This window comes from Passer domesticus, chromosome 34 (assembly GCF_036417665.1).
Source record: "Passer domesticus isolate bPasDom1 chromosome 34, bPasDom1.hap1, whole genome shotgun sequence".
Classification (NCBI taxonomy): Eukaryota; Metazoa; Chordata; class Aves; order Passeriformes; family Passeridae; genus Passer; species Passer domesticus.
Genome location: NC_087507.1, coordinates 965,587 through 979,585, shown reverse-complemented (window position 1 = coordinate 979,585; position 13,999 = coordinate 965,587). Strand labels below are relative to the sequence as shown.

Genomic DNA, 13,999 nt, shown 5'->3' with positions numbered 1-13,999 from the left:
GGATGATGGGATAGCGGGATGATGGGGATAACGGGATGATGGGATAGCGGGATAATGGGATAACGGGATGATGGGGATAACGGGATGATGGGATAGCGGGATAATGGGATAACGGGATGATGGGATAACGGGATGATGGGATAATGGGATAACGGGATGATGGGATAACGGGATAACGGGATGATGGGATAACGGGATGGTGGGATAACGGGATGGTGGGATAACGGGATGATGGGATAGGCGGGATAATGGGATAACGGGATGGTGGGATAACAGGATGATGGGATAACGGGATGATGGGATAGCGGGATGGTGGGATAACGGGATGATGGGATAGCGGGATAATGGGATAACGGGATAATGGGATAACAGGATGGGATAATGGGATGGATAATGGGATAACGGGATAATGGGATAACAGGATGGGATAATGGGATGGAAAATGACATAACAGGATAATGGGATGGCGGGATAATGGGATAGGATCCATGGGATTGATGGGATTAATGGTTTGGGATCAGTGAGATCATATGGGATGGGATGGGATCCATGGAAAGGATCCATGGGATGGGATACAATCAATGGGATGAATAGGATCCATGGGATAGGATGGATGGGATGCATGGGATTGGATCCATGGGATGGGGCTGGATGTGGTGGGATAATGGGATCCATGGGATGGGACGGGATCCGTGGGATGGGATCCATGGGATGGGGCTGGATGGGGATAATGGGATAGGATGGGATCCGTGGGATGGGATCCATGGGATGGGACGGTTCCGTTCCTTCCGTGTGTCCCAGTGATGGATTTGTCCCGTTTTCCACCCCAGCTGTGCAGGAGGTGCCGGGTCCTGCCGCGCCCGCTCAGGTGGGTGCTGGGGTCGGGAGCAGGGAGCATCCCTGGGGATCCCTTGGGATCTGGGGGGGCTGGGCATGGATCAGCATTCCCCAGCAGAGGGGAGCTGCCCTTCCCAGGCCTCTCCTGGAGCATCCCTGTGTCCCCGCAGGAGGATCCAGCCTCTCCTCCAGCCCCGTCCCGCCCGGAGAATCCCAGAGCTCTCCCGTCCTGGCTCTGCCCGGAGCATCCCGCAGCTTTCCCGGCCCGGAGGCACCACGAGGGTCCTGGAGCTCTCCCATCCCAGCCCCACCAGGAGGATCTGGGAGCTCTCCCATCCCAGCCCCACCAGGAGGATCTGGGAGCTCTCCCATCCCCGGCCCCACCAGGAGGATCTGGGATCTCTCCCATCCCGGCCCCCACCAGGAGGATCTGGGATCTCTCCCATCCCGGCCCCACCAGGAGGATCTGGGATCTCTCCCATCCCGGCCCCACCAGGATTCCCAAACTCTCCAGTCCCACCCGTGCCAGCAGCATCCCGGCTGTGGGATCGCCCTGCGCAGCCTCCAGGCCCGGCTGAGGAGCTGGAGAACCAGGTGGGGGCTGGGGGGGTCACCTGGGGGGTCACCTGTGGGACCCTGGCCACACGGGGAACTGGAGGTGGCCGCAGGAGCCCCGTCCCCAGGATGGCACCTGCAGCCTGTCCTCAGGGTGGCACCTGCAGCCTGTCCCCAGGGTGGCACCTGGAGCCTGTCCCCAGGGTGGCACCTGGAGCCCGTCCCCAGAGTGGCACCTGCAGCCCATCCCCAGGGTGGCACCCACAGCCCGTCCCCAGGGTGGCACTGCAGCCCATCCCCAGGGTGGCACCTGCAGCCCGTCCCCAGGGTGGCACCTGCAGCCTGTCCTCAGGGTGGCACCTGCAGCCTGTCCCCCAGGGTGGCACCTGGAGCCCGTCCCCAGAGTGGCACCTGCAGCCCATCCCCAGGGTGGCACCCACAGCCTGTCCCCAGGGTGGCACCCACAGCCTGTCCCCAGGGTGGCACCTGCAGCCATCCCCAGGGTGGCACTGCAGCCTGTCCCCAGGGTGGGCACCTGGAGCCCGTCCCCAGGGTGGCACCTGCAGCCCGTCCCCAGGGTGGCACTGCAGCCCGTCCCCAGGGTGGCACCTGGAGCCTGTCCCCAGGGTGGCACCCACAGCCCATCCCCAGGGTGGCACCTGCAGCCTGTCCCCAGGGTGGCACCTGCAGCCCGTCCCCAGGGTGGCACCTGCAGCCTGTCCCCAGGGTGGCACCTGCAGCCATCCCCAGGGTGGCACCTGGAGCCCGTCCCCAGGGTGGCACCTGCAGCCCGTCCCCAGGGTGGCACCTGCAGCCTGTCCCCAGGGTGGCACCTGGAGCCTGTCCCCAGGGTGGCAACCCACAGCCTGTCCCCAGGGTGGCACCCACAGCCTGTCCCCAGGGTGGCACCTGGAGCCTGTCCTCAGGGTGGCACCCACAGCCTGTCCCCAGGGTGGCACCTGCAGCCGGTCCCCAGGGTGGCACCCTGCAGCCTGTCCCCAGGGTGGCACCTGGAGCCCGTTCCCCAGGGTGGCACCTGCAGCCTGTCCCCAGGGTGGCACCTGCATCCATCCCCAGGGTGGCACTGCAGCCCATCCCCAGGGTGGCACCTGCAGCCTGTCCCCAGGGTGGCACCTGGAGCCCGTCCCCAGGGTGGCACCTGCAGCCCGTCCCCAGGGTGGCACCCACAGCCTGTCCCCAGGGTGGCACCCACAGCCTGTCCCCAGGGTGGCACCTGCAGCCTGTTCCCCAGGGTGGCACCTGCATCCATCCCCAGGGGTGGCACTGCAGCCCATCCCCAGGGTGGCACCTGCAGCCTGTCCCCAGGGTGGCACCTGGAGCCCGTCCCCAGGGTGGCACCTGCAGGCCCGTCCCCAGGGTGGCACCCACAGCCTGTCCCCAGGGTGGCACTGCAGCCATCCCCAGGGTGGCACCTGGAGCCTGTCCCCAGGGTGGCACCTGCAGCCTGTCCCTCTCCCCCCCAGGTGCGGACGCTGGAGCTGGAGCGGGCACGGCGGGCACCGGTCCTGCAGGAGCTCCCGGAGAGCTGCCACAGGTAACAAACGGGGTCTCACCTGTGCTCCCAGTTCCCCCGCTCCTTCCCTGGATCACCTCGGGGGCACGGCATCACCCCAGATCCTCCCAGAATCACCCCGCACCCCAGGATCACCCCAGATCCTCCCAGAATCACCCCGCACCCCAGGATCACCCCATATCCTCCCAGAATCACCCCGCACCCCAGGATCACCCTGCACCCTGGATCACCCCAGATCCTGCCAGGATCACCCCACCCCGGGCACAGGATCACCACCAGATCCTCACAGGATCACCCCATACCCCAGGATCACCCCAGACCCCAGGATCACCCCAGAGCACAGAATCACCCCCAGATTCCAGGGTTACCCCAAATCCCTGGATCACCCCAGATCCCAGGTCATCCCAGACCCCTGGATCACCCCGCACCCACAGGATCACCCCAGATCCTCCCAGGATCACCCTGGGGCACAGGATCACCCCAGACCCCAGGGTCATCCCCAGAATCCAGGATCATTCCAGACCCCCAGGTTCACTCCAGATCCCTGGATCACCCCAGATCCCTGGATCACCCCAGATCCCTGGATCACCCCAGATCTCTGGATCACTCCAGATCCCCAGGATCACCCCAGATCTCTGGATCACTCCAGATCCCAGGATCACCCCAGACCCCCAGGACCACCCCAGACCCCAGGATCACCCCCAGATCCCTGGATCACTCCAGATCCCAGGATCACCCCAGACCCAGGATCACCCCGGATCCCTGGGATCACTCCAGATCCCAGGATCACCCCAGACCCCAGGATCACCCCGGATCCCTGGATCACTCCAGATCCCAGGATCACCCCAGACCCCAGGATCACCCCAGATCCCTGGATCACTCCAGATCCCAGGATCACCCCGGATCCCTGGATCACCCCAGACCCCAGGATCACCCCGGATCCCTGGATCACTCCAGATCCCAGGATCACCCCGGATCCCTGGATCACCCCAGACCCCAGGATCACCCCGGATCCCTGGATCACTCCAGATCCCAGGATCACCCCAGACCCCCAGGTTAACTCCAGATCCCTGGATCACCCCAGATCCCTGGATCACTCCAGATCCCAGGACCACCCCAGATCCCAGGATCACCCCCAGACCCCAGGATCACCCCAGACCCCAGGACCACCCCAGACCCCAGGAGCAGGACGAGCAGCTCACAGGTAAATTCCCTCCGAGCGCATCATTCCAGTGGGACCCTCTGCTCCATCCCAAGGGCTCAGAGCCGATCCCATGGAATCCAGACGGTCCTGGGACAAATCCTGGTGTCCAGAAGGATCCCTGCGCCTGTAGATCCCTGTCCCAGCCCTCCTGGGGGCATTCCTGGCCAGGGCTCTGCTGGTCCGAGTGGCCAGTGGCGCTCGAACAGGGGCTCGGCTCCGTCCGGGATCCCACCGGATCCCCAGGAAATGGAAAAGTTCACAAAATTCTCAGACTTCACGGAATTCACAGAATTCGTGGGATTCATGGAATTCACAGAATTTGTAGAATTCGCAGAACTAATGGAATTTGCAGAATTCTCAAAATTCACAGAAGTCACAGAATTCACTGAATTTGCAGAATTCACGGAAGTCACAGAATTCACTGAATTTGCAGAATTAGTGAAATTAATTGAATCACAGAATTTGCAGAATACACAGAATTCAAGTTGCCCCTGGCGAGCCAGAGCCTGGGAGCCAAGGCTGGCAAAGTCCTGCCCTCCATGAGCAGATCCCACAGTGGGGTCTCCTTGGGATGGGATGGGATGGATGGGATGGGATGGGATGGGATGGGATGGGATGGGATGGGATGGGATGGGATGGGATGGATGGGTGGGATGGGATGGAGCATGAGCACGGGGCGTTTCCACGTGGGATCTCCTGTCCTGGGATGGGATGGAGCAGGAACACGGGGGTTTTCCCTGTGGGACCTCCCTGAGGATGGAGGGGGATCCCAGCTCCTGCATGCTGCCTGCCCCGTGCCCTCGCAGCGCTCCAGGCCCGGCTGTGCCGGCAGCAGCGGGACGCGGAGCGGGAGCAGAGCCCGGCTCCAGGAGGGCCGTGGCTGACTTGGAGACCAGGCTGGTGGAGCGGGAGCAGCTCCTGGAGCAGGTGAGGCCCCATCCCACAGCTTTGGGCCTGTCCTGGAGCCGTGGCCGTGGCCATGGCTGTGTCCCCTGCCCGTGTCCATGTCCCATGTCCCTGCCCGTGTCCGTGTCCTGTGTCCGTGTCTGTGCCTGGCTGGAGGAGCTTCCTGCTGGGATCTCCTCCTGGAGCTGTGTCTGTGTCCATGTCCCTGCCTGTGTACCTGTCCATATTTGTGTCCCATGTCCCCTGTCCATGTCCTCTGTCCTGTGTACCCCCTGTCCCTGTCCCCATCCCTGTCCCTGTCTGTGTCCCATATCCTTGTCCCATGTCCCCTGTCCTCGTGTTCCTGTCTCCTGACCCCATATCTGTCCCTGTCCTCCTGTCCCTGTCACTATTCATGTCTGTGGTCCCATGTCCCCTGTCCCTATCCCTATCCCCTGTCCCTGTCCCTGTCCCCAGCCCTGTCCCTGTTCCCATCCCTGTTACTGTCCTCCGTGTCCCTATCCATGTCTCTGCCCCTATCCCCTGTCCCCCGTCCCTGTCCCCACCGTGTCCCCGTCCCCGTCCCTGTCCCTATCCCTGTCTCTGTGTCCCTGTCCCTGTCCCCTGTCCCCACCCTGTCCCTGTCCCCCACCGTGTCCCCGTCCGTCCCCAGGAGCGCCGCCGCGCCGCTGCCGAGCGCAGCCGGGCGGGATTCGCTGCGGGAGGCGCTGGAGGAGCAGCGGCAGCTCTCGGCTCAAGCTGCTGGCCATGGAGAGGGCGGCGCTGGACGAGGCCAAGGTGAGCGGGGACACGGCCCCCGGGTGAGCCCAGGTGAGCCCGGGTGAGCCCGGGGCAGGGAGGGGGCTGCAGCTTCCCTGGGAACCGCTGGGAATGCCGGGGTGGGGCCTGGACCCACTCTGGACTGGCTGGGATGGGGCTGGGGGGGGGACCTGGGATGGGGAGGGGGATCAGAAACAGCCAGGACTGGGAAAAGGGCTTGGAACCAGCCAGGTGGGAGCTGGAAGGGGCTCAGAACTAGTCAGGATGGGAGCTGGAAGGGGCTCAGAACTAGTCAGGATGGGAGCTAGGAAGGGGCTCAGAACTAGTCAGGATGGGAACTGGAAGGGTCTCAGAACCAGCCAGGTGGGAGCTGGAAGGGGCTCAGAACCAGCCAGGTGGGACTGGAAGGGGCTCAGAACTAGTCAGGTGGGAGCTGGAAGGGGCTCAGAACCAGCCAGGTGGGAACTGGAAGGGGCTCAGAACTAGTCAGGATGGAAGCTGGAAGGGTCTCAGAACTAGTCAGGATGGGAACTGGAAGGGTCTCAGAACTAGTCAGGATGGGAACTGGAAGGGTCTCAGAACTAGTCAGGATGGGAACTGGAAGGGGCTCAGAACCAGCCAGGTGGGAGCTGGAAGGGGCTCAGAACCAGCCAGGTGGGAACTGGAAGGGGCTCAGAACTAGTCAGGTGGGAGCTGGAAGGGGCTCGGAACCACTTGGGTGGGAGTGGGACTGGGGAGAGGGGCTGAGACCCAGCTGGGATGGGAACTGGGCTAGGAAAGGGGCTCAGAACCAGTAGGGTGGGGGAACTGGGAAGGGGGCTTGGAACCATCTGGGCAGGAGTGGGACTGGGAAAAAGGCTCAGAAACCAGCCAGGATGGGAGTGGGACTGGGAAAGGGGGCTCAGGACCAGCCAGGTGAGAGCAGGGCTGGGAAAAGGTCTTGGGACCATTCAGGATGGGAGCAGGGCTGGGAAAAGGGTTCGGGCCGGGGTTCGGGACCAGCTGGATGGGAGCAGGGCTGGGGGCTGGAGGGGGCTCGGAACAGGCCAGGGTGGGAGCAGGGCTGGAAGGGGCTCAGAATAGGCCAGGGTGGGAGCAGGGCTGGGAAAAGGGCTCGGAACCAGCTGGGTGGGAGCAGGCTGGGGGCTGGAAGGGGTTCGGAACAGGCCAGGGTGGGAGCAGGGCTGGGAAAAGGGCTTGGAAACAGCTGGGTGGGAGCAGGGCTGGGGGCTGCAGGGGGCTCAGAACAGGCCAGGGTGGGAGCAGGGCTGGGGGCTGCAGGGGGCTCAGACAGGCCAGGGTGGGAGCAGGGCTGGGGGCTGCAGGGGGCTCGGAGCAGGGCTGGGGGCTGGAATGGGCTCGGAACAGGCCAGGGTGGGAGCAGGGCTGGGGGCTGGAAGGGGCTCAGAACAGGGCAGGGTGGGAGCAGGGCTGGGGGCTGCAGGGGGCTCGGAGCAGGGCTGGGGCTCGGAACAGGCCAGGGTGGGAGCAGGGCTGGGGGCTGCAGGGGGCTCGGAGCAGGGCTGGGGGCTGGAAGGAGCTCGGAACAGGCCAGGTCGAGCCCCCTGGATGCCCACACGGGGACCGAAGCTCCCGGCTGGAAGCAGCCTCTGGACTTTGCCTCTGGGAGCAGCAAGGCCGGGCCAAAGGAGGGCAGACCCTGCGGAAGGGGTGCCTGGAGCTGTCCCGGCCCGCAGGGCGCGTGGCTGCAGGAGCAGCAGGCGGAGCTGCGCGGGCGCTCCGAGGAGCGGCGGCGGCTGGCGGCCGCCTGGGCCGAGCTCCGCTCGCGGGAGAGCCTGAGCCGGGAGCGGGAGGAGCAGGACAAGGAGCGCGCCCTGGGCGTGGACGCGGCGCTGAGGAGCCTGGCCAAGGTCCCCGATGGGAATCCGGGGTCCCAAACCACCCCCACACCCCGCTCCAAAGGACGGGACGGGTGACCCTGTGTCCCCCCAGGATCAGGCAGAGCTGAAGTTCCGGAGCCGGGAGCTGAGATCCAAGGAGGAGCAGCTGGCCAGGGACAGGGAGGAGCTGGACGAGGCCTGGCGGGAGCTGAGGCTGGAGAAGGAGAAGGTTCTGAGGGCCGAGCAGCGCCTGCAGGAGCGGGGAGGAGGAGATCCGTGACCTGGCTGAGGTAAACGGAGCATCCGGGCTGGAGTTCCAGCCAGGAGCAGAGCTGGGGCTCCCACATCCCCCCAGAGCTGGGGCTCCACATCCCCCAGAGCTGGGGCTCCACATCCCCCCCTGAGCTGGGGCTCCACATCCCCCTGGAGCCATTCCCATCCCCTGGATCCCGTTCCCCTATCCCGACACTGTTCCCGGTCCCATTCCCCTTCCCAGTCCTTTTCCCCATTCCCATTCTCCATTCCAGTTCCCCGTTCCCCATCCCATTCCCATTCCCCATCCCATTCCTGTTCCCATTCCCTGTCCCATTCCCATTCCCTATCCATTCCCTGTTCACATTCCCATTCCTTCTTCCCGTTCCCATTCCCCGTTCCCACTCCCTCTTCCCATTTCCATTCCCTATCCCATTCCCATCCCCATTCCCTGTTCCCATCCTGTTCCCACTCCCATTCTCATTCCCCATTCCACAGATCCTGTTCTCATTCCCATTCCCTGTTCCCATTCCCTGTTCCCACTCCCATTCTGATTCCCCATTCCTGATCCTGTTCTCATTCCCATTCCCCGTTCCCATTCCCTGTTCCTGTTCCCATTCCCATTCCGCATCCCATTGCCGTGCCTGTTCCCATTCCCGTTCCCGTTTACTATTCCCCATTCCCGTTCCCATTCCCCATTCCCATTCCCAGTTCCCACTCCCATTCTCATTCCCTATTCCTGTTCCCATTCCCTGTTCCCGATCCTGTTCCCATTCCCATTCCCAGTTCCCGTTCCCATTCCTGTTCCCATTCCCATTCCCTGTTCTCAATCCCATTCCTGTTCCCATTCCCTTTCCCTGTTCCTGTTCCCATTCTATTCCCATCCCATTGCCATGCCTGTTCCCATTCCCATTCCCCTTCCCCATTCCCGTCCATTCCCATTCCCCATTCCCATTCCCCATCCCGTTCCCATTCCCGTTCCCATTCCCTGTACCCTGTTCCCATTCCCCATTCCCATTCCCGTTCCCATTCCCCATTCCCATTCCCATTCCCGTTCCCCATTCCCGTTCCCATTCCCATTCCCCGTACCCTGTTCCCATTCCCCATTCCCATTCCCATTCCCCATTCCCATTCCCCATTCCCGTTCCCATTCCCCGTACCCTGTTCCCATTCCCCATTCCCGTTCCCCATTCCCATTCCCGTTCCCATTCCCCGATCCCATTCCCGTTCCCCGTTCCCATTCCCTATTCCCACTCCGGTCGCGCTCCGGCCCGCAGCGCTCGGCGCGGCAGCAGCAGGACGGGCAGCGGGCGCTGCGGGAGGCGCGCAGGGCGCAGCAGGAGCAGCAGCAGCGGCTGCAGGAGCTGCAGGAGCTGCAGGAGCGGCTGCGGCAGCAGGAGCAGCGCCTGACGCAGGCAAGTCCCCCTCCCAGGAAATCCCCACTCCCCCAGAAAATCCCCCTCCCAGGAAATCCCCCTCCAGGAAATCCCCCTCCCAGGAAATCCCCACTCCCCCAGAAAATCCCCTCCCAGGAAATCCCCCTCCCAGGAAATCCCCCCTCCCAGGAAATCCCCCTCCCAGGAAATCCCCCCTCCCAGGAAATCCCCCTCCCAGGAAATCCCCACTCCCAGGAAATGCCCACTCCCCCAGAAAATCCCCCTCACAGGAAATACCCCTCCCTGAAAATCTCCCTCCCCAGAAAATCCCCCCTCCCAAAAAATCACACATTCCCCAGAAAATCCCCCTCCCCAGAAAATTCCCCTCCCCAGAAAATCCCACATTCCCCAGAAAATCCCCCTCCCAGAAAATCCCCCCAGAAAATTCCCCTCCCCAGAAAATTCCTCCCTCCCAAAAAATCCCCCTCCCCAGAAAATCACCCCAGCAAATCCCCCTCCCCCAGAAAATGCTCCCAGAAAATTCCCCCTCCCAGAAAATCCCCTTCCTCAGAAAATCCCCCATTCCCCAGAAAATCCCACATTCCCCAGAAAATCCCCCTCCCAGGAAATCCCCCCAAAAAATCCCCCTCCCAGAAAATCCCCCTCCTTCCTATTATCTCTGTTTTAATTGAAGGGATGGGACCATTTGGGGGCTAAAAGCGATTTATTTTGAATGATTTATTTTGTTTTATGCTCACATAAACATCGGTCTCCGAGGCCGTGAGGTTCATGAGAGCAGCATCAGCCACTGCTCTGAGCAGTCACAAGTTCTTTGTTATATAAATTTATATATGTTATGTTTTATTATATACATCTATGCTATATATATTGTAGATACTATATGTTATGTATTATATCTATTCTTGTACATATAATTATATATTACATATATATGTAATTATATTACATATATTATATATGGTACATATGATATATATTATATATAATATATTATATCTATTATATTGTAGATATTATATGTATTATATTCTATTATAATAAGATATAGATATATGTGTTATATATACTTATTATATTTAATATGGATTATATATATTATATATTATCTATATGTATTATATATTATACATTATATTTTATAATATATAGTATATGTATTAGATATTATAATAATATATAATATATTCAAATATATATCATTTATACAAATGATATATATTTATATTAGATTATATTATGCTTTTGTATGTATCATACATAATTATGTATTACAGATATGCAATATAATTATATATTACATATATATCTACAATATATATAATATATAATATATAATATATAATATATAATAATATATATTGCTATACATTTTATTATTATATAACTTCCTAGTTCAATGGACAGTTGCCATAAGGTTTATTTTGCTTTTTTCTTAATTTTCTTTTGTTTTTACTTAAATTCCCACATTTCCCCATTCCCATATTTTCTGTTCCCACATTTCCCCATTTTCTATTCCCATATTTCCCATTCCCCCCTTTCCCATTCCCCCCTTTCCCCCTTCCCGTTCCCCCCCTTCCCCATTCCCACATTTCCCCCCTTTCCCATTCCCCCTTTCCCATTCCCACATTTCCCGTTCCCCCCTTTCCCATTCCCCCCTTTCCCATTCCCACATTTCCCCCTTTCCCATTCCCCCCTTTCCCATTCCCCCCTTTCCCATTCCCACATTTCCCCCTTTCCCGTTCCCCCCTTTCCCATTCCCCCCTTTCCCTTTCCCCCCTTTCCCATTTCCCCCTTTCCCCCCTTTCCCATTCCCACATTCCCCCCTTTCCCTTTCCCCCCTTTCCCTTTCCCCCCTTTCCCTTTCCCCCCTTTCCCATTCCCCCCTTTCCCATTCCCACATTTCCCATTCCCACATTCCCCCCTTTCCCATTCCCACATTCCCCCTTTCCCGTTCCCACCCTTTCCCGTTCCCGTTTCCCAGGGCCGGCGCAGCCTGGAGCGGCAGCGGGAGCAGCTCCGGGAGCTGCAGGAGGAGCTGGGCCCCGGCCTGGGGACAGCGCTGGGGACAGGGACACTGCCAAGGGACACTGCCAGGGACGGGGACACTGCTGGGGACACTGCCCGGGACAGGGACAGCGCTGGGGACAGCGCTGGGGACACCACTGGGTATGGAGACAGCGCTGGGGACACTGCTGGGGACATTGCTGGGACAGGGACAGAGCTGGGGACAGGGACACTGCCCGGGACAGGGACAATGCTGGGAACAGCGCTGGGGACGCCACTGGGTACGGAGACAGCACTGGGGGACACTGCTGGGGACATTGCTGGGGACAGGGACACTGCCAGGGACAGGGACACCGCTGGGGACAGGGACAGAGCTGGGGACAGGGACACTGCCAGGGACAGGGACACTGCCAGGGACAGGGACAAACGCTGGGGACAGGGACAGAGCTGGGGACAGGGACACTGCCGGGGACAGGGACAGCGCTGGGGACAGGGACAGAGCTGGGGACAGGGACACTGCTGGGGACAGGGACACTGCCAGGGATGGGGACACTGCTGGGGACAGGGACACTGCCAGGGACGGGGACACTGCTGGGGACACTGCCCGGGACAGGGACAACGCTGGGGACAGCGCTGGGGATGCCACTGGGTACGGAGACAGTGCTGGGGACACTGCTGGGGACAGGGACAGAGCTGGGGACAGGGACACTGCCAGGGACAGGGACATTGCTGGGGACAGGGACACTGCCAGGGACGGGGACACTGCTGGGGACACTGCCCGGGACAGGGACAGCACTGGGGACACCACTGGGTACGGAGACAGCACTGGGGACACTGCTGGGGACAGGGACACTGCCAGGGATGGGGACAGCGCTGGGGACACTGTCAGGGACAGGGACACTGCTGGGGACAGGAACAACACTGGGGATGCCACTGGGTATGGGGACAGCGCTGGGACAGATGGTGCAGGGAACAGGGACTCTGCTGGGGATGGAGACACCACTGGGGACAGGGACAATGCTGGGGACACCGCTGGGAGCAGCGCTGGGGTGTTGGGGACACTTGGGGATGGGGACACTGCTGGGGATGGGGACAGCACTGGGAATGGGGGACACCACTGGGGACAGGGACCTGCCAGGTACAGGGACACCGCTGGGTTTGGGGACACCCCTGGGACAAGGACGGTGCTGGGGACACTGCCAGGGACAGGGACACTGTTGGGGACAGCGCAGGGGACACTGCTGGGTACGGGGACACTGCCAGGTATGGGGACACCACTGGGGACAGGGACAGCGCTGGGTATGGGGATAGTGCTGGGGACACTGCCAGGGACAGGGACACTACTGGGGACAGGGACAGTGCTGGGGACACTGCTGGGGACACTGCCAGGGACAGGGACACTACTGGGGACAGGGACATTGCCAGGGATGGGTACAGTACTGGGGATGGGGACACCACTGGGGACAGGGACAGTGCTGGGGACACTGCCAGGGACACTGCCAGGGACAGGGACACTACTGGGGACAGGGACAGTGCTGGGGACACTGCCAGGGACAGGGACACTGCTTGGGACAGCACAGGGGGACGCTGCTGGGTATGGGGACACCAGTGGGGACGGGGACAGTGCTGGGGACACTGCTGGGTATGGGGACAAGGGACAGTGCTGGGGACACTGCCAGGGACAGGGACACTGCTGGGGACAGCGCAGGGGACACTGCTGGGTATGGGGACACCGGTGGGGACAGGGACAGTGCTGGGGTCACACATGCCTGGGGGTCACACACACCTGGGGGGGGTGTCACACACCTGGGGGGTGTCACACACCTGGAGGTGACACACACACACCTGGGGGGTGTCACACACCTGGAGGTGACACACACACACCTGGGTGTCACAGCCACGCCCCCGCTGTCCCCTCCTGCAGCCGCTCCGGTGGCCCCCGGGCTCCTGCCGGCCCTGGGGACACTGCTGGGGGACAGCGGGGACAGGGCGGGCCGCGCTCTGGGGACACGTGCTGCTGCTGAAACACCGCGCCAGGATGGTGGGGACGGGACTGGGGTGGGCTGGGGGCACTGGGAATGGGGGAAAAGGGTTGGGGATGGGGGAGAGGGTTTGGGAATGGGGGAGAGGGTTTGGGAATGGGGGAGGAGGGTTTGGGATTGTCTGGGAAAGGGTTTGGGAATGGGGAGAAGGTTTGGGGATGGGGAAAGGTTTGGGAATGGGGGAGAAGGTTTGGGAATGGGAGAGAGGGTTTGGGAATGGGAGAAAAAGGGTTTGGGAATGGGGGGAAAAGGGGTTTGGGAATGGGGGGAAAGGGTCTGGGAATGGGGGAAAAAAAGGGTTTGGGAATGGGGGGAAAGGGGTTTGGGACTGGGGAGAGGGTTTGGGAATGGGGGAAAAAAGGGTTTGGGAATGGGGGAAAGGGGTTTGGGAATGGGGGAAAGGGTCTGGGGAATGGGGGAAAAAAGGGTTTGGGGATGGGGGAGAGGGTTTGGGATTGTCTGGGAAAGGGTTTGGGAATGGGGGAGAGGGTTTGGGAATGGGGGAAAGGGTTTGGGAAAGGGGGAGAGGGTTTGGGATTGTCTGGGAAAGGGGTTTGGAATGGGGAGAGGGTTTGGGAATGGGGGAGAGGGTTTGGGAATGGGGGAGAGGGTTTGGGAATGGGGAAGAGGGGTTTGGGAATGGGGGAAAAAAAGGGTTTGGGGATGGT

General features: G+C 60.7%; 2 protein-coding genes across 2 annotated transcripts in view; both read left to right on the top strand.

Moving 5' to 3' along the window:
* Positions 1-4,990: 4,990 nt before the first annotated feature.
* On the top strand, positions 4,991-11,368 carry FBF1 (Fas binding factor 1). Its single transcript, XM_064402060.1, has 6 exons — positions 4,991-5,057; positions 5,689-5,813; positions 7,493-7,666; positions 7,749-7,926; positions 9,166-9,303; positions 11,267-11,368. The coding sequence occupies exons 2-4, from the start codon at positions 5,784-5,786 to the stop codon at positions 7,914-7,916; spliced, it is 372 nt and encodes a 123-aa protein (XP_064258130.1). The 5' UTR covers positions 4,991-5,057; positions 5,689-5,783; the 3' UTR covers positions 7,917-7,926; positions 9,166-9,303; positions 11,267-11,368.
* A 154-nt stretch (positions 11,369-11,522) lies between these two features.
* LOC135288623 (uncharacterized) overlaps positions 11,523-13,999 on the top strand; it is an 8,158-nt gene continuing 5,681 nt past the window's right edge. The window contains exons 1-2 of the mRNA XM_064401993.1: positions 11,523-11,570; positions 13,214-13,330. The gene's annotated coding sequence lies outside the window, so the exon portion shown is untranslated. The remainder of the gene's footprint in view (positions 11,571-13,213; positions 13,331-13,999) is intronic.